The sequence below is a fragment of the Perissodus microlepis genome, chromosome 14, assembly GCF_051167445.1.
Source record: "Perissodus microlepis isolate ML-2025 ecotype Zambia chromosome 14, ASM5116744v1, whole genome shotgun sequence".
Classification (NCBI taxonomy): domain Eukaryota; kingdom Metazoa; phylum Chordata; class Actinopteri; order Cichliformes; family Cichlidae; genus Perissodus; species Perissodus microlepis.
The window spans coordinates 13972982-13993010 of record NC_140474.1 but is presented as its reverse complement, the minus strand read 5'-3'; the positions used below and the strand labels follow the sequence as shown (position 1 = coordinate 13993010).

General features: G+C 39.0%; 1 protein-coding gene and 1 pseudogene across 1 annotated transcript; both read left to right on the top strand.

Annotated features, from left to right (window-relative positions):
• The first annotated feature begins 234 nt into the window (after positions 1-234).
• LOC146373597 (extracellular calcium-sensing receptor-like) lies at positions 235-3968 on the top strand. The gene is made up of 9 exons (XM_084950103.1): positions 235-344; positions 513-807; positions 905-991; positions 1073-1342; positions 1516-1725; positions 1852-2127; positions 2493-2720; positions 2814-2937; positions 3058-3968. The coding sequence occupies exons 1-9, from the start codon at positions 235-237 to the stop codon at positions 3966-3968; spliced, it is 2511 nt and encodes an 836-aa protein (XP_084806229.1).
• A 10469-nt stretch (positions 3969-14437) lies between these two features.
• On the top strand, positions 14438-18357 carry LOC146373596 (extracellular calcium-sensing receptor-like; annotated as a pseudogene).
• The last annotated feature ends 1672 nt before the right edge of the window (positions 18358-20029 follow it).

The window sequence follows — 20029 nt, the reverse complement described above, 5'->3', positions numbered from 1 at the left end:
TTTTCCCAGATGGGTGGTATCCAAAATTCATCAACACAGCATGTCAATAAAAGGGAATGGCAAAGCAATAAAATGAAATGACTAGGGTCAGAAAATCTGAAAGCTGTCATGAGCTCATTTTTACAAAGCAATTTGTTCTTGTTCGTTTTGCTGTATTCTTATTTTTCTCATACTATACCCTCTTCTCTGTTTCCCTCCTCGTGCCAACTACAGGAGCAATTTAATCTAAACAGAATGCAGAAGAGTGGAGATGTCATCCTGGGAGGACTGTTTCCAGTCCACTTTTTCTCAAGCATTTCTTACCTGTCTTTTACCTCACAGCCACAGCAACCTACTTGCCATAGGTGAATATGACAGGGAAACAACAGAAAAAAATAGAGAAACAGGACAAACCTAATGCTAATATAAACATAATTGTAATATCTAAAGTAATTATATTGTGTTGATTAATAAAGCTCAGCTGTTTTCTAAGTATCCTGATGTATTTTTCAAATCAAAATGTTTTTTGTTAGTTTCTATGTACAAGGATTTAGGCAAGCACAAACCATGGCTTTTGCTATTGATGAGATCAACAACAACTCCAGCTTGCTACCTAATGTGACTCTGGGATACACCCTTTATGATAATTGCGTTGAACTTGGAATTGGATTCCGTGGAGCGTTGTCATTAATCAGTGGTCAAGAGGAACAGATTATATTACACAATACACGTGTTGGAAATCCGCCAGTTATAGGGATTGTGGGTGATTCTTCCTCTACTCCTTCTATTGCTATCTCCAGCATCTTAGGTTTGTACAGAGTACCTATGGTAAGTTTTCAGTTTAATATTATTTTTGTTTATATTAACTTAATTGTACATTAAATGTTTAAAACAGTGTACAATATACAGTCTGTATTTTTCACAGGTGAGTTATTTTGCCACATGTTCCTGTTTGAGTGACCGTCAAAAGTATCCATCCTTCTTTAGGACGATCCCAAGTGATGCTTTCCAGGTTAAAAATCAATCAGGAAAAATATAAAAAGTCAACAGCAGCTGATGAGCAGCACTCATGTTTTAATCTGTTTTCACTTAGGTACGTGCTATGATTCAGATTCTAAAATATTTTGGCTGGACTTGGGCAGGTCTGCTCATCACTGATGATGATTATGGACTTCATGCAGCCAGATCCTTACAATCTGAGCTGAGTGTGTCTGGAGAAGGTTGCCTTGCCTACATTGAGGTTTTACCCACTGACAAAGACACAGATGAACTCAGAAGGATTGTGGATGTGATGAAGAAATCCACAGCTCATGTGGTCATTGCCTTTGTGTTTGAGACTCACATGATAAACCTTATGGAAGAGGTGCAGTTTTAAAAGAATTTGTTTCTCTAAACTGGTTAATACATGTATTATGTCTTTATTTGAATGAGTACAGAAAAATAATGGTATAGAATTCGTAGAAGTCAAGCAAGTACTTCAATGTCATGATGATGTCAGTCGTTGCTATTTACAATACTGCTTTTTACAATGCACAGATAGAAAGGCAGAATGTAACAGGCCTACAGTGGTTGGCCAATGAAGGCTGGACAGCAACAGCTGCTGTGCTTCAAACACCTCAGCTCATGCCACACCTGGGTGGTACACTGGGCATCGCTATTCGTCGAGGAGAAATACCAGGGCTCAGGGAATTCCTGTTACAAATACGCCCTGATCTGCTTGACAGTAATAGCTATGGAAAGACAATGGTGAGAGTTCAAAACTTTACTGTGTTAGCTGCAAAAATTTAATTTTGTCCTTTTTAAAAAGAAAAAACAAACAGCAGATGCACACAAACACAGCTATTAATAATATATTTCAATCATATATTTCAGGTGAATCAGTTTTGGGAATTCACATTTCAGTGTAGATTTGCTCCAGCTCCACCAGGCTGGCTGGAAGGTGGAGGAGCATTATGCACTGGACAGGAAGATCTAGAAAATGTGAATACTGAGTTCTTGGACATTTCCAACCTCCGGCCTGAGTACAATGTGTACAAAGCTGTTTATGCACTGGCATATTCTCTTGATGACATTCTGCAATGCAAGCCAGGAAGAGGGCCTTTCAGTGGGCACAGCTGTGGCACTTTGCAATCACTGGAGCCTTGGCAGGTGTGATATTAATTTATACTTCATCTATGAGTAAGTCATTTGTTCTATAATTACTTTCAGTACAACAAAATGTACCCTGTCGGATAAAAAAAACAACAATTCAATAAGATGAAATGAGCTGAAGTGAGCTAAATGGGTTTTTCATATTGAGTGAAAGTAGTGTTTAATATATTTATATTAGAGCACATTAACTAGTATGCATATTTATTGCACAATTAGAGATATCCATGCTTAATTTAGAATTAGATTTTAATGCATTTAAATATAAAAGTATAATAAGTGTTAGATTTAATTTGGTTATTGGATATAGAATGCCACTGTCTGCACTGTGAAATTTATTTCTTGTATACTTATACCTTTAACAGCTTGTTTATTACTTGGAAAGGGTCAACTTCTCCACTCCATTTAGTGATCAAGTGTCATTTGATGAAAATGGTGATGTCGTGCCAATTTATGATGTGATGAACTGGTTGTTGCTCCCTGATGGAAGCATTAAAGTTCAGAGTGTGGGTGAGGTTAAGGGGTCAGCTTTAAAAGATGAAGAACTCATACTTGATGAAAACAAAATCTTCTGGAACTCTATATCAAACAAGGTTAAGTATGCTTTTATTTGATCGTTACCTTTTATGACATTTACATTATATAGAATTGCAGCAGGCAATATTTGTTTATTTTTTGTCCAACAGCCAGTTCGATCAATATGTAGTGAGAGCTGTCCACTCGGTACCCACATGATAAGAAAGAAGGGGGAATCCAAATGCTGTTTTGACTGCATCCCTTGTTCTGACGGAAAAGTCAGTAATAAGAGCAGTAAGTGTATTTTCAGGGTTTTTTTTAATCTGTCAGCATGACATGTTGAATTTCATTTTCATTAAATATAGTATGCATTTAATTATCTTCCCCTTTCATCATCTTTCTCCCTTTTGCCAGACTCCTTGGAGTGCACCAGTTGTCCAGAGGATTTTTGGTCAAACCCCCAACGTGACCACTGTGTTCCTAAGAAGACAGAGTTCCTCTCTTACCTTGAGCCTCTGGGTATTTGTTTGACAGCAACCTCATTACTGGGCACATTTTTATGTGCTGTTGTTCTAGGGATTTTTATCTACCATCGCAGAACACACATAGTACGTGCCAACAATTCAGAACTTAGTTTCCAGCTATTGCTGTCACAAAAGTTATGTTTCCTTTGTTCACTGCTGTTCATTGGACAACCCAGGCTTTGGACATGCCAACTCAGACATGCAGCATTTGGGATCAGCTTTGTGCTTTGTGTCTCATGCATCCTAGTAAAAACCATGGTTGTTCTGGCTGTTTTCAAAGCCTCCAAGCCAGGAGGGGGAACCAGTCTGAAGTGGTTTGGTGTTACGCAGCAGAGAGGAACAGTTCTGTTTCTTACATCTATTCAAGTAGTCATCTGCACTGCTTGGCTTGTTTCTGCTTCCCCAACTCCACATAAAAACACCCAATACCAAAATGATAAAATTGTTTATGAATGTGTAGTTGGGTCTAGTGTTGGTTTTGCAGTGTTATTGGGTTATATTGGCGTGCTGGCTTTCCTCAGTTTTCTAATTGCATTCCTGGTAAGGAATCTCCCTGACAGTTTTAATGAGGCCAAGCTCATCACATTCAGCATGCTGATCTTCTGTGCTGTGTGGGTGGCCTTTGTTCCTGTCTATATCAGCTCACCGGGAAATTATGCAGATGCAGTGGAGGTATTTGCCATCTTGGCCTCAAGCTTTGGCCTCTTGATCACATTGTTTGGACCCAAATGTTACATAATCCTGCTGAAACCAGAATTGAACACAAAAAAGGCTGTAATGGGTCATGGCACTGAATCATAAAAATGTTTTCACATAAATTAAAATACATGCATGAAAATAAATACATTTAAATGATTAGATCATGAATATAGAAATAATTTGATTCATACAAGACTGATATTGTTTATACTTGCATATCTTGCCATTCTAACTCTGATATGTATTCAGAAATATATTGACTAGGATTTATAATGCTCTTATATGACTTTGAATTTTCTTGAATTTTATGCAAGATTTTTAGAATTTTAAACTGTATAACCGATACAAAAACTGCAGGTCACCTTCAGTGAAGGTCACCTTCAGGTGACCTTCAGAAGGAACAAGGATGTTTTATTTTTGAGCAATAATTTTGGATTAAAAGCAATCAAGACATTATGCTTTCACTATTACGCATTCATACATTTCATAGAAGCTATTTTCTTTCTTGCTTGACCTGTTTTAATCTTGCCTGATTTGTGTTGCGTATTCTGATTGATGGTAACTTTAAATATTTTGCTCTTAACAAAAATATATCCTGTCAAAATTATGCAAGTTAGAAATATGAACATGCTGCCAAAAACCCCAGAAAAAATAAATGAAAGCATATACAAGGTTCGAGCCGCATGTAGACGGAGCTGGGGCATTGCTTCAGGAATGGAACTAATTAACTGTGCGGCCCATTCAATGTCGTACTTTGCCTTGAGTGTCCCATTACACTGCAGCTCCATCTGAATCTGCACAGGTGCAGTTTCCACGTAAATGGGTTGGGAAGCAGCTCAAGATTCTCTTTTTGTGCTTCAAAATCACCAAAGTGTCATGCGAACTCAGTGCGCAGTGTGCTCAATTTATTAGGAAAGTGCGCCGACTTGGTTCAACATTACTTGGCAACAGGGAACGTGAGGCAAGTTGCACTGGTGCATTTGTGACAGCTTCACTTGAAATGCCTTCCCTTCACCGCATCATAGATGCCATGTCCATGACAGATTTCCTTGCTGAGCTCAAAAACTCTTTTGAGAACTTTTCCCTAACTCAGCCAACGGACCTCTGTATGATAAGAAATGTCGGCAAACTCTGAATCTATTTCCCACATAAAAGACTGAAATTGAGGGTGATTTAAATCTTTAGCTCAGATAAAATTTACGGTTTGCGTTATGGGGATAATTACATGCTCCATTTTTGGGACTTTACCACACAGTGTTTCCTGGTGTGTGATCAGTGAGTGATATGCTGTTAACTCACTGGTACAGTTCTCCTCCTGCATCTTTACTCGCATCCTGCCGACTACTCCACTTTTTTTCACCGTACAACACCGGTGCTCCATCTGTTGTAAGTCCAACAAATTTGTCCCAGGGCAGTTTCATGTCGGTTACACTTTGGCATACGTTTTCAAAAATGTCTTTTCCTGTCGTTGTCCCGTGCATCGATTTATTGTCCAATATTTCCACTCCACGGATGAAGATGGCCAGCTGTGCAATGTCTATCATGTCTGTACTTTCATCCACAGCAAGAGAGTATGCAATAAAGTTTTTGCTTGTTTCACACAACTGTGTTCTTAAATCAGTGGCTCTCCAAAAGTTGATTCTGTTCATCTGCACGTACGGTTTTCAGTGGGAGAAACGTTTCGTCACTCATCTAAGTGTCTTCTTCAGTCTCAGCAGACTGCAGGATTCGTCAATCATATAAACAGTACATTTGCATAATAACTGAAAGCAGCCCACTGAAGGAACAATGGGCTGGGAGGTCAGTTCCTTAATCATAATTATGCAAATTCTCATGACCATTGATCAACAACCACTGATCAAAGCCCACTGATCAATGGCCATGAGTACCATTCACAGAGAGTTGGGGAATGGCTGCAATCACAGCATTGTAAGATAGTGAAAGATGTACCCTTAGGCCCCCTCCTCGAATCAGAGATGGTCTTTCCTTTTTCACGCAAATGACCTCCTTGACTCCGCGCTCAAACCAGCGTTCCTCCCTGTCCAGGATGTGTACATACTCGTCATTGAAAGAGTGTCCACTGGCTTGTAGGTGTAAATAGACTGCAGAGTCCTGGCCTGACGAGGTAGCTCTTCTGTGTTGTGCCATCCACTTCACCAGAGGTTGTTTGGTTTCCCCGATGTATAAATCCTGGCAATCCTCCTGGCACTTAACAGTGTACACTATGTTACGCTGTTTGTGTCGGGGGACCCGATCCTTGAGGTGGACCAATTTTTGGTGCAGCGTGTTTTGGGGATTGAAAGCCACAGAGACCCGGTGTTTAGAAATAGTGCGTCTCAACTGTTCCGATACTCCTGACACATACGGGATCACTACAGGTTTTCGCTTAGTCACTGATTGTCCTTCTCTCCTGGATCAGCTGGAGCTTTCTTTTGGTACCTTCCCAGCTTTGACAAAAGTCCAGCTGTGGTGGACCTCTAGAGGGCTCCACTCACACCCAGTGTTGAGGAAGTGTGTTGCTGTGTTTTGTGGCGCGATGTGTTCAACAACTGGGATAACCACATTTACTCAGGGCCTTCTTGATGTGATGTTCTTCTGTTTCCCTGGCCACTGTGTCTGTGGGGATGGTGTTCACTCTGTTTTGTAGCGTCCTGATGACACCCAATTTATGCTCCAGTGGATGAACAGTTGATTTAACCCTACAACTGTTTACAACTTGCATAGTTCCCATTTCTGTATAACTGTATATCTCAGATTTCTGTAAAATTATTTATTTCATATTCTGTATAGTTTTTCATATTTATATCCTGTTCATAGCCTGTACATAGCTTGTACTCACTACAGCCTGTACATACCTATAGTTATAGAATATTCACAACATACTTCATACCGTGTACATTATAACATACCATAATAGACCCATTTCTGTAATATACTTACATATCTATATTATTGCTAATATATATTGTAATATATCTATATCACTAAAGCACTTCTGGATGGATGCAAACTGCATTTCGTTGCCCTGTACCTGTGCATGTGCAATGACAATAAAGTTGAATTCTATTCTAATTCTATTCTATTCTATGATGAGAGTCAAACCTTAAATACTGATCCGTATGCATAAGTTTACAGTACACATAAGCATTTAGATGTCCCCCATTACTGATGGAAATCTCACAGTCTAAGAAGGCTAACCTGCCAGTTTTCATATCCTCCCTGGTGAATTTGATGTGTCGGTCCACCAAGTTAACCCTTTAAGACCTACCATAGAACCAAGGCCGCCAGAGCTTACTTTATATTTTTACATGCTGTAGTGCCATTTTTGGGAGCATTTCAAGTTGCCATACATAAATACAACTGTTATAGCCCATATTTTAATAATATGTATGCATTAAGTCCATAGTAACTACATAAATTGCAAAAAAGTGCAATAAACTACAAAAAAATTGAAAATCGTTTTTGTTTTTTTTACATATATTTCTACTTGGAGAAATTTAAGAGGTTTATCCCTCAAAACTTTAAATACAAAAAAGTTGCAAAAAATAGTTTACAACAACAGGAAATTTATTTTGAGTGTCTTCATAGTTTTATTTTTGAGATACACCAATTTTTATATACTGCAGGAAAAACCAAAAACAATCCTATGATGCAAATTTGCAAAGAAAACAGCATGTGCATCAAAATAAACTATTTTAAGCAGTGCAATTTGAGTTCTAAGCATCCCAGCAACTATTCAGAAAAGCATAAAGTCAAACATGACTTATAAAAACACCAGTATAGGCTTTTAAGGCCTACAAGTAAAAAAACTACATTTTCCGCGAAAATTACGTCACTTCCGGTTTCGGGCATGGTGGACATGCGATTGTTCACGCTGATGTCTGTTTCAATGAGGGAAGTGTTACGAACAGCTGATCGGATTTCTGGAATATTATGTTTTTGTTCCTGCAAGCGCTTTTTATGCAATATTTGCAAAGCTATATGTGGAAGGAAACCGTGACCTAGGACAAGCTGATGGCATAAGATGTAAGTACAACTCCTCCGGTTTCGTATGCAAAAAAAATTATCGCTCTAGCTTATGCGGTTCCGGTTCTACAGGGATTTAAAAATAGTTACGCAAAACGGAGCGTGCCCGCTGCGACCGGCTTTAAAGGGTTAATGTGATCCATGAATTGTGGAACGTCCTGAGATTTGATTTTAACCCAGGTGTCATCCACATACCTGAAATTGGCCACGATGGGTGAAACTGGTGAACCCATGTTTCTGCCTGTAGAACTGACCCTTATATGTGAAATAGGTGGAATGAAGACACAGATGAACAGAATCAACTTTTGGAGATTCACTTACCTGGATGATTGAGCATGCATCAAGACGTTAAATCAGTGGCCATCTCACAAACCCGATCAGCAAATGTATTTCTCTTCAGGCTCACATTTGCCAAAATCTGCGTTTTGACTGGACACAAGACATCGCACACCTTCATCATGCACTCTTCAGAGTGGTAAATGGCCAGGCTGATTTGGCTCCTCTATTGTAGCTCCTCTGCTACAATAGAACTTGCTTTCACAACACCTTCACTTTGTGATTTTGCTCTGGTGAAAAATGTCTGCTGAAATGTTAGATTCTTCTTTAGCTCTTCTACCTTCTATAGTTTCTGCTCTGCATTTAGGTTTTTCAGCTTATCCTGATGTTTTGTCTCGTAGTGCCGTCTTAAATTAAATTCCTTAATTACAGCCACATTAGCTCTACAAGTAAGACACACGGGTTTAGCAGCAATGTCTGTAAACATATATTCAGTCTCTCACTGGTGCTGAAAGGCTCTGTTTTCAGAATCAACTTTTCTCTTCGCCATTGTGAGGGGCTAGCTTCGCGATAACAGAAGATTGACTTGATTGACGCGGGAATGTTCCCAGGCAGCCTAGTGTTTGGCAAGGAGGCTGCAGCGATGCATTATGGAATCTGTTGTTTGTGTGTTATTAGCAGTGTTGGGCAAGTTACTTTGAAAAAGTGTCTGAATTTACAGTTTTGTTTTCATTTTGACATACTGTATTAACACAATTGATCTAAAATCAGGCAAAAAACATAAAATCCAAGTAGAAAAAGTCATATTTTTTACTGTTACAACCACAAACATGTTTAATGAATCATATTTCATAACTTTAAATGCAAATATAAATTCCATCCATCCACTTCCGCCTATCCTTTTCAGAGTCGCGGGGGGTGCTGGAGCCTATCCCAGCTGTCATAGCAGCAGATGGCCGCCCCTCCCTGAGCCTGGTTCTGCCAGAGGTTTCCTCCTGTTAAAAGGGAGTTTTTCCTTCCCACTGTCACCAAAGTGCTTGCTCATATGGGGTCATATGATTGTTGGGGTTTTTTTCTGTATCTATTGTTGTAGGATCTACTGTATAACCAAGATGGCGCCGGTGTGTATGGCTGGCCGTCTTCCTCCTCCCTGCTTTAGACTGCTTTTTCTCGACTTTTGCATAGTACTACTCATTCTTTTAACATTATGTTCATCTGGTGGCAATGCACTAATTACCTATGACCGCCAAATGCTTTTGGACCTTCGTTTTTCTCAATCTCATGAGTCGGACTCACAATGGACCTTGGGAGGCGCCAGCTTGATGCGCTCGGTCTCCTCCACCAGCGTATCCTGCCTGCCTTTACCCACCCTACGCAAGAAACGCTACAGGAAGCGGGGTAAATAGAGCGGCATTCATGTCCGCCTTAAGGCTTATTTTCGAGCTCAGGCTATGGCTGATCCATATGCTACCATGGACCTTCTACCTACCTCTTCTTGCTCCCGGCACCGGCTTTCTGCTCGATCACTCAGCTGTCGGTGGATTTGCTTCGCCGGGCAGCAAGACTACCCCGCCCTCCCAGAGGCATGCCTACCTATTCGGACCTGGATATCATCTTCCGTGGTGTGTGCCGCAACAATCTAAGTCATCTGCGCCGCGCTACGAGCAGACACGCAACTGTGACGCGGATGGCTCTACTGAATATAAGGTCACTGGTGAACAAGACTTTTATTTTAAATGACTTGTTCCTCTATTCGGGGCTTGACAGCTTGTTCCTGACAGAGACATGGATTTGCCCTGATGACTCCTTCTCCTTCTCGGAGCTTCTCCCCCGTGACTGTTCCTTCTTTAGCTCACCAAGGCTTACGGGTAGAGGTGGTGGCTTAGCCTCAGTTTTTAAAAATATACATAAAGCTCGGCAGCTGCCTTCTCCTACCTACGGTAGCTTTGAAGTTCAATTAGTGGAACTGGTCAATTCTTCTAAAACCTTGTGTGCCGTGGTTTATCGACCGCCGAAGTATAATAAATTTTTTATTCATGATTTTACTGATCTGTTAGGATCTATTTTTGTTGATTATGGCTGTGTTCTTATTACTGGTGATTTTAACATTCATATTTGCTGTAAGGATGACCTCTTAGCCACAGACTTTCTTACCTTAATTGACTCTTTTAACCTTGTTCAGTGGGTTAATCGGCCAACCCACTTCAAAGGCCACATCCTCGATTTGGTTTTCTCATATGGCTTGGATATTTGTATTAAGCATATTGATAATGTTGGGATCTCTGATCACTTCCCAGTTATCTTTGACACTGATCTGTGTAAGATTGAACTGTTTACTGAGAATCCCCGACGCCCTATGCGTATTATTAATTATGAATCTGTGACAAAATTTTCTGTGGCTTTCCTCAACTCTGCCTCTACTACTAGCTTTGACTGCTCCAAACATCATACGGTTGACAACATCGCTAATTCTTTGCTATCCATGTGTTCTTCCATCCTTGATACTGTAGCACCGATCAAAATGAAATCTCCTAGAACTAATTCTCAACGTTGGTTTAATGATTCTACGCGTGCCCTGCGGCGTGTATGCCGCCAAGCTGAGAGGAAATGGAAGAAAGATCATTTCCAGGTATCCTTTGATACTTTGCGTTCTAGCCGCCTGGAGTTTCAAATTGCTGCTAAACGTGCTAAAGCAGCCTTTTTCTCTGATATTATTGTGACCAATGGCCATAACCCTCGATTGCTATTTAAAATCTTTAATTCAGTGGTTAATCCCTGCCCTGATATGCCGATGGTCCCATCCTCAGCTCTCTGTGAACAATTTCTAAAATACTTTACTGATAAAATCCTATCTCTCAAATCCTCACTCCCCCTAGTGCTGAGCCCTGCTCTCACTGGAGAATGTGCTTCAACTTTTCATCAGTTTGAGCCAGTGTCACTCTGTACACTTAAGCAAATTGTCAAGCAACTGAAAATTACTAGTTCTGCATATGAACCTCTTCCGTCTCGCATTGTGAAGGATGGCATTGATGTAATTGGGCCCAGTATTCTGTTCTTAATGAACTTATCATTGTCTTCTGGCTATGTTCCCTCTGTTTGCAACCTGTTCTTAAAAAAAGGTGTCTTGATCATTGTGATTTCGTTAATTATAGGCCGATATCCAAACTTCCGTTCCTTTCCAAAATCCTAGAGAAGATAGTTCTCTTGCAACTCCAGGCTTACCTGGATGCGCATGACATCTGTGATAAATTTCAATCTGGTTTTAAACCACGCCACAGCACTGAAACAGCTTTGCTGAGAGTCCTTAATGATCTTCTCTTAATTACTGATTCAGGGCATTCTGCTGTATTAGTCTTATTGGATTTGTCATGGTTGACCATAATATTTTATTAACAAGGTTAGAATGCACTGTAGGCATTCGGGGTGAAGCCCTTAATTGGTTCAAATCATACCTTTTGAACAGGTCTTTCTCCGTTACCTTGGGTACTTATTCTTCCTCAACTGCATCCTTATGCTGTGGTGTGCCCCAAGGCTCTGTGCTTGGCCCAATGTTATTCTCATTATATATGCTCCCCCTAGGCTTAATCTTTGAAAAATATAACATTTCTTATCACCTCTATGCCAATGATATACAGATTTATTTTCAATTAGATGATGGTGACATTGCTCCTTCATTGCACTGCTTCCTCGAGTGCATGAGAGAAGTCAGAGAATGGCTTTCAGACAATTCCCTTATTCTGAATGAAAAGAAAATGGAGATTGTGGTGTTTGGCAACCATATCCCTAGGGGCCTATCAACTGATACCTTTGGTTCCTTTGCCACTTCTTTCTCTGACTCAGTTAGTGACCTAGGTGTCCTGGTGGACAGCTCTTTCAAATTTAACAAACAAGTGTCTTCAGTAATCAAATCTAGCTTTTACCAACTGCGCCTTATTGCTAAGGCTAAGCACTATGTCCCTCATAAAGATCTTGTAAAGCTCATTCATGCTTTTGTGACTTCTAGATTGGATTATTGTAATTCCCTCTACTTTGGTCTTCACTCAGCTCTCCTTCACAGACTTCAGCTTGTCCAGAATGCTGCTGCTCGCCTTCTGACTGGCACTAGAAAGCATGCCTCTATCACCCCAGTTCTTATTGAGTTGCATTGGTTACCCATAAAATATCGCATTGAATTTAAAATATTGTTGCTCACCTTTAAAATTATAAATAATTTAGCCCCTCATTATCTTGTCGATCTTCTTAGTCTATATGTCCCTGGGCGAGCCCTAGATCTAGACTTAAATCTAGGGGTGACCGTGCTTTTGCCCTGGTTGCACCGAATCTGTGGAACAACCTTCCTATCGCTATCCGTGCGTCAGACTCCGTTTTATCTTTTAAATCCCGTTTAAAAACTCATTTATTCAACATAGCTTTCCCATCTAGTTAGTGTCCCTATTTTATATTTGGTTCAATTTCTTATTTATGTACTTTATCTTTTAGCTATATCTGTTCTTAGTAACTTTGTTCTTATATTCCCTTTTATTGCTGTATAATTAGTGCCCTTAACCTGATGACATATGTGATACTTCGTTAATAGTCTTTTATTTATTGTCTTAATTTTCCTGTTTTTATTGTAAAGCACTTTGGTGTACCGCTGGTCTTTTAAACGTGCTATACAAATAAAGTTGTATTGTAACATAAAGCACCTTGAGGCGACTGTTGTTGTGATTTGGCGCTATATAAATAAAATTGAATTGAATTGAAAGAGCAGGGAGGCCAGATAAAACTCGGGCAGAAAACATCTGAGAGTCCATGTAGTTCTTAAAAAAATATTTGAACAGATAAAACCAAAAACCACCTTCCACCAGAATGATGGGAAGAAAGTCTGTTCTGTTCACAGTGTGACATTTTGTCGCTCAGTAAGAAATCACGGATATACTGTCGACTGTCAGTGTGTCTTTAGCAGTAATTGGCTCTTTGTTGTTTGGCTAGCTGTTTGGCTAGCTGCACTGAAACAAAATCCAGCTGTTGGCCATAATGTTCTAGTTTGTCAACCACTTTAGAAATGAGGACTGAGTGGAGTGGAGGAGAGTCTGCTTGAGTCAGGTGACAGGTGATTCACTGGACTGACAAGCTGGAGTTAGAAACTCTTATTTTTCCGTGTTTGGCTGATTATACCAAGTGGCGCAATCAGCTGATGCAATCAGTGCTATGTTGTGCAATAAAATAGTTTCCCTCTTCTCAATCACATCCTAAGAGTTAACAACATAACAGATTATTACATGTGAATCAAACCACAAACATAACTTTCTTACAGAAGCACAATCAGGAATCCCATCAGCAAGTCTGCATGAAAAATAGGAGATTCCATGAAAGAGATGCCACACTTTTTGGAGACCGAATGAAAAAAATAATAATTTCTGACTACAGCTTGTCTGCTCGGTAAACCACTGTCACCTGACTCAAAATGTCTCTCCTCCTGATTTATAAAGTGCTTTACAAAACTGAACATTACAGCTAACAGGTTACTAGTTAGCTAATATAAACTAATGTCTATTGACCGCAACCAACCAATCAACCTAGTGACGTTACATTCCCTATTGGCAGAAGATGGCGCTAAATATGTTTTTAAAAATTTGACTTTAAGCACTTATTTCTTATATCCAGCTACACACAGCTACATCTATGCCTGTTATTGAGAGCAGGGCTCAATGGTGTACATTAGCCTTCATACAATTACAGGTTCATTTCAAATTTAACACTGAAGTCCATTTAGTGTGATATTAAAAATATTAATAATGATTAAAAACACACACCAAAAAATATTCAGATGATGACAGTTTTACAGTAAAAGACAATTCAAATTTGGGCTGGAATTTTTTTAACATTGCCTGTTGAGACTGAAGAAGAACGCAAGAACATTCATTATTCTATTATAACTGTTGAAAAATACAATAATATGCAACCAAACTGAAAAGATAGACAAAAATATGTTGTTTTTTGTGAGCTTGAGGTCATCTTGATAAGTAATATACTCACAGTGTTACCTTAATATGCCTGGATACAAAAGCAATATCTGATGAGGTGTATTTTAAGCCCTGCCCATTCTCCTTGTTTTTTTGCTGAAGGGTGGTGTGCAAGATTCATCAACACAGCATGTAAATAAAAGGGAATGGCAAAGCAATAAAATGAAATGACCAGGGTCAGAAAATCTGAAAGCTGTCATGAGCTCATTTTTACAAAGCAATTTGTCCTTGTCCATTTTGCTGTATTCCTACTTTTCTTATGCTATGTCCTCTTCTCTGTTTCCCTCTGTGTGTCAGCTTCAGGGACAATTTAATCTAAACAGAATGCAGAAGAGTGGAGATGTCATCCTGGGTGGACTGTTTCCAGTCCACTTTTTCTCAAGCATTCCTGACCTGTCTTTTACCTCACAGCCACAACAACCTTCTTGCCACGGGTAAATATGATAAGGAAACAACAGAAGAAAGAGAGAAACGGGACAAACCTAATGCTAGTATGAATGTAATTGTCATATCTAAAATAATTATACTTTGCTGATTAGCAAAGCTAAGAAAAATGGATATTGAATGAAGCTTCTTGCTTATTTTTTCATTAAAATATCCCTTTAATTATTGTTATTCAGTTTCCTTAATTGTTTGTATGAGCATCTTTGCAGCATGTTTTCTAAGTATCCTGATGTATTTTTCAAATCAGAATGTTTTTTGTTACTTTCTATGTACAAGGATTTAGGCAAGCACAAACCATGGCTTTTGCTATTGATGAGATCAACAACAACTCCAACTTGCTACCTAATGTGACTCTGGGATACACCCTTTATGATAATTGCGTTGAACTTGGAATTGGATTCCCTGGAGCATTTTCATTAATCAGTGGTCAAGAGGAACAGATTATATTACACAGTACATGTGTTGGAAATCCTCCAGTTGTAGGGATTGTGGGTGATTCTTCCTCTACACGTTCTATTGCTATCTCCAGCATCTTAGGTTTGTACAGACTACCTATGGTAGGTTATCAGTTTAACCATAAAATGTCATTTTTGTTTATAATCCTGTAATTGTAAATTTAATGTGAAAATAATGTAAAACATATTGTCTGTTTTTCACAGGTGAGTTATTTTGCCACATGTTCCTGTTTGAGTGACCGTCAAAAGTATCCATCCTTCTTTAGGACGATCCCAAGTGATGCTTTCCAGGTTAAAAATCAATCTGGACAAATACAAAAAGTCAACAGCAGCTGATGAGCAGCACTCATGTTTTAATCTGTTTTCACTTAGGTACGTGCTATGATTCAGATTCTAAAATATTTTGGCTGGACTTGGGCAGGTCTGCTCATCACTGATGATGATTATGGACTCCATGCAGCAAGATCCTTACAATCTGAGCTGAGTGTGTCTGGAGAAGGTTGCCTTGCCTATGTTGAGGTTTTACCCACTGACAATGACACAGATGAACTCAGAAGGATTGTGGATGTGATGAAGAAATCCACAGCTCATGTCGTCATTGCCTTTGTGTTTGAGACTCACATGATAAACCTTATGGAAGAGGTGCAGTTTTAAAAGAATTTGTTTCGCTAAACTGGTTAATACATGTATTATGTATTTATTTGAATGGAGTACAGAAAAATAATGATATAGAATTAATTTTAAGTCAAGCAAGTACTTCAATGTCATGATGATGTGAGTCGTTGCTATTTACAATACTGCTTTTTATATCTGATGAAATAAAATGCACAGATAGAAAGGCAGAATGTAACAGGCCTACAGTGGTTAGCCAGTGAAGGCTGGACAGCAACAGCTGCTGTGCTTCAAACACCTCAGCTCATGCCATACCTGGGTGGTACACTGGGCATTGCTATTCGTCGACGAGAAATACCATGGCTCAGGGAATTCCTGTTACAAATACGCCCTGATCTACTTGACAGTAATAGCTATGGAAAGACAATGGTGAGAGTTCAAAAGTTTACTGTGTTAGCTGCAAAAATTTTATTTTGTCCTTTTAAAACACACACACACACACACACACACACACACACACACACACACACACAGCTATTAATAATGTGTTTCAATCATATATTTCAGGTGAATGAGTTTTGGGAATTCACATTTCAGTGCAGATTTGCACCAGCTCCAGCAGTTTGGGTGGAAGGTGGAGGAGCATTATGCACTGGACAGGAAGATCTAGAGAATGTGAACACTGAGTTCTTGGACATTTCCAACCTCCGGCCTGAGTACAATGTGTACAAAGCCGTTTATGCTCTGGCATATTCCCTTGATGACATGCTGCAATGCAAGCAAGGAAGAGGGCCTTTCAGTGGGCACAGCTGTGGAACTGTGGAATCACTGGAGCCATGGGAGGTACGATATTAATTTATACTTCATCTTCATCTGAGTAAATAATTTCTTCTATAATTACTTTCAGAACAAAATTGACCTTGTTGGATAAAAAAAAACCCCAATTCAATAAGATGAAATGAGCTGAAGAGAGCTAAATGGATTTTTCATATTGAGCAAAAGTAGTGTTTAATATATTTATATTAGAGCACATTAACTAGTATGCATATATATGGCACAATTGGAGATGTTCCTGTTTAATTTAGAACTAGATTTTAATGCCTTTAATATGTACAAGTACAATAAGTGTTAGATTTAACTTGGTTATTGGATAGTGGGTGCCACTCCCTGCACTGTGAAATTTATTTCTTATATATTACCTTTTAACAGCTTGTTTATTACTTGGAAAGGGTAAACTTCACCACTCCATTTGGTGATCAAGTGTCATTTGATGAAAATGGTGATGTTGTGCCAATTTACGATGTGATGAACTGGTTGTGACTCCCTGGTGGAAGCACTAAAGTTCATAATGTGGGTGAGGTTAAGGGGTCAGCTTTCAGAGGTGAAGAAATCTTACTTGATGAAGACAAAATCTCCTGGAACTTTAATTCCAAAAAGGTTTGATATGTTTTTATTTGACAGTTACCTTTTATGACATTTGTATTACATAAAATTGTAGCAGGCAATATTCATTTATATTTTGTCCAACAGCCCGTTCAATTGGTATGCAGTGAGAGCTTTCCACCTGGTACCCACATGGTGAGAAAGAAGGGGGAACCCAAATGCTGTTTTGACTGCATCCCCTGTTCTGACGGAAAAGTCAGTAATATGAGCAGTAAGTGTTTATCTTTCAACATTGCATAAAAATTGAATTTAATTTGTATCTGTATATAATATGCATTTTACCATCCTCCCCTTTCGTCATCTTTCTACCTTTTATCAGACTCCCTGGGGTGCACCAGTTGTCAAGAGGACTTTTGGTCAAACCCCCAAAGTGACCACTGTGTTCCAAAGAAGACAGAGTTCCTCTCCTACCATGGGCCTCTGGGTATTTGTTTGACAGCAACCTCACTGCTGGGCACATGTACATGTGCTGTTGTTCTGGGGATCTTTATCTACCATCACAAAACACCTATAATATGTGCAAACAATTCAGAACTTAGTTTCCAGCTATTGCTGTCACTCAAGTTGTGCTTTCTTTGTTCACTGCTGTTTATTGGACGACCCAGGATGTGGACATGCCAACTTAGACATGCAGCATTTGGCATCAGCTTTGTGCTGTGTGTCTCATGCATCCTGGTAAAAACCATGGTTGTTCTGGCTGTTTTCAAAGCCTCCAAGCCAGGAGAGGGAACCAGTCTGAAGTGGTTTGGTGTTATGCAGCAGCGAGGAACAGTTCTGTGCCTTACATCTATTCAAGCAGCCATCTGCACTACCTGGCTTGTTTCTGCTTCTCCAATTCCACATAAAAACACCCAATACCAAAATGATAAGATTGTTTATGAGTGTGCATTTCGGTCAGCTGTTGGTTTTGCAGTGTTATTGGGTTATATTGGCGTTCTAGCTTTCCTCAGTTTTCTAATTGCATTCCTGGCAAGGAATCTCCCTGATAGTTTTAATGAGGCCAAACTAATCACATTCAGCATGTTGATCTTCTGTGCTGTGTGGGTGGCTTTTGTTCCTGTTTATATAAGCTCACCGGGAAATTATGCAGATGCAGTGGAGGTATTTGCCATCCTGGCCTCGAGCTTTGGTCTTTTGATCACACTGTTTGGACCCAAATGTTACATCATCCTGCTGAAACCAGAATTGAACACAAAAAAGGCTATAATGGGTCGTGGCGCTGAATTGTAAACATTTTTCCACATAAAATAAAATACATGCATGAAAATAAATACATTTAAATTATTAGATCATGAATATATAAACAATTCGATTCATTTAATACTCATATTGCTCAGTCTTTTATTTCTTGCTTTTCTGAATCTGATTTGTATTCAAAATATATTGACCAGGGTTTATAATACTCTTACACTCCATAACCAAGCATGTTAATTTGAAAGTATCAACAACAGAAATAGTTTATGCAAAGAAGATTTAATCCATTTTTCACATAAATGAATTTTATGCAAGATTGTTAGCTTTTTAACAAGTTTTAAATACAAGAATGTTTTATTCTTGAGCAATAATTTGGGATTGTAAGAAGGGGTGCCTTTTATATTAAAAGGCACTGTTTTTGTCCCAACCACTTTTCCGAGAATACGCGCTTCTTTTGCGGTTCGGACTCCTTCTGACAGTTCTTTGGAGGTGGAGGAACACCAAAGTAATTGCTTAAAGGAGCTTGCTTCTTCGACATCTTGAAGAGTTCTAAACAAATGTCTGTCCTCCTCCAGAAAATCTTATGTAAGCAAACACGCGTTGCAACTTCTTATCTGGTGCACGTCTTTTATTTTGAAAGCGCATGCGCACCTGCAGACCACGTATGTGCACCCCTGATTATAAGCAATCAAGACATAAGACTTGATTCCTTAGATGAACCTTGGCTAGATGTAGAACAAGCACTTTGCAATAATCTAGAGATTTCAGACCTACCATTTATCAGCTCAAACATCCAACGACATGAATGCTTCAAAAGCGTCAGCATCAGCTCTTCTCTGACAGCATGGTGGGAGTTTCTAAAATTGACGGAGTCTTAATTAATCCCATGCAAACGTACACCTATCTGGAACAACCCTGACATATTACAAAATAATATGATAAACTTTCCAGATTGGAGTGGTAAAGGAATCAAATATTTAGAACATATATTAGAAGGAACAGAATTTATTCCATTTAACAGACTAGTTACACAATATGGGATCAACAAGAAAAGATTTTTAGAATATCAACAAATTAAATCCATAGTAAAAAAGAAATTTAAACCAGGTCAAGTTGAACTACAAACACCACCAAGTGTGGTTTAATTTCTTACTCTTAAAACCCCTAAATTACTTTCAAAAATATACAGAATGCTTTCTAAAACGGATGAATCAATATCACTTCCTATTGCAAAATGGGAAGCGGATTTATCAGTTAACTTAGACCAAAACTTCTGGTCTCAGATATGCTTAAAAACCTTTCATTTAATTAGAAATCCCAGTCTTCAATTAATTCAATACAAAATACTACATAGAGTACACTATACAGGTCATCGGATGTTCAAGATGGGCTTTACATCTACCAACAACTGCTCACACTGCCAAACCAATTCACCGGACAATTATATCCACACTCTTTGGTTCTGTCCACCAGTTCAGAAGTTTTGGCGCGAGATATGTGAAGACTTATCGAAGTGTCTGAAATGCAACATTCCAACTTCCCCTTTAGTGTGTTTGTTGGGCAGCTTAGATAATGTCACTACAGAAAAGAATATAGCCCATATGGTTTTCACTGCCCTATGCATAGCCAAGAAAACAGTCCTCATGAACTGAATAAAAATAATCTTAATTCTAACCAATATAGAAATTATCTATTAGATTACATTAGT

Excerpts from the sequence above, each read along its gene's own strand:
- LOC146373597 (XM_084950103.1), top strand. The coding sequence starts at position 235 with ATGCAGAAGAGTGGAGATGTCATCCTGGGAGGACTGTTTCCAGTCCAC. Across the intron at positions 2,721-2,813 it reads GGAACTCTATATCAAACAAG|CCAGTTCGATCAATATGTAG; the intron begins GTTAAGTATGCT and ends TTTGTCCAACAG. Across the intron at positions 2,938-3,057 it reads AAAAGTCAGTAATAAGAGCA|ACTCCTTGGAGTGCACCAGT; the intron begins GTAAGTGTATTT and ends CCCTTTTGCCAG.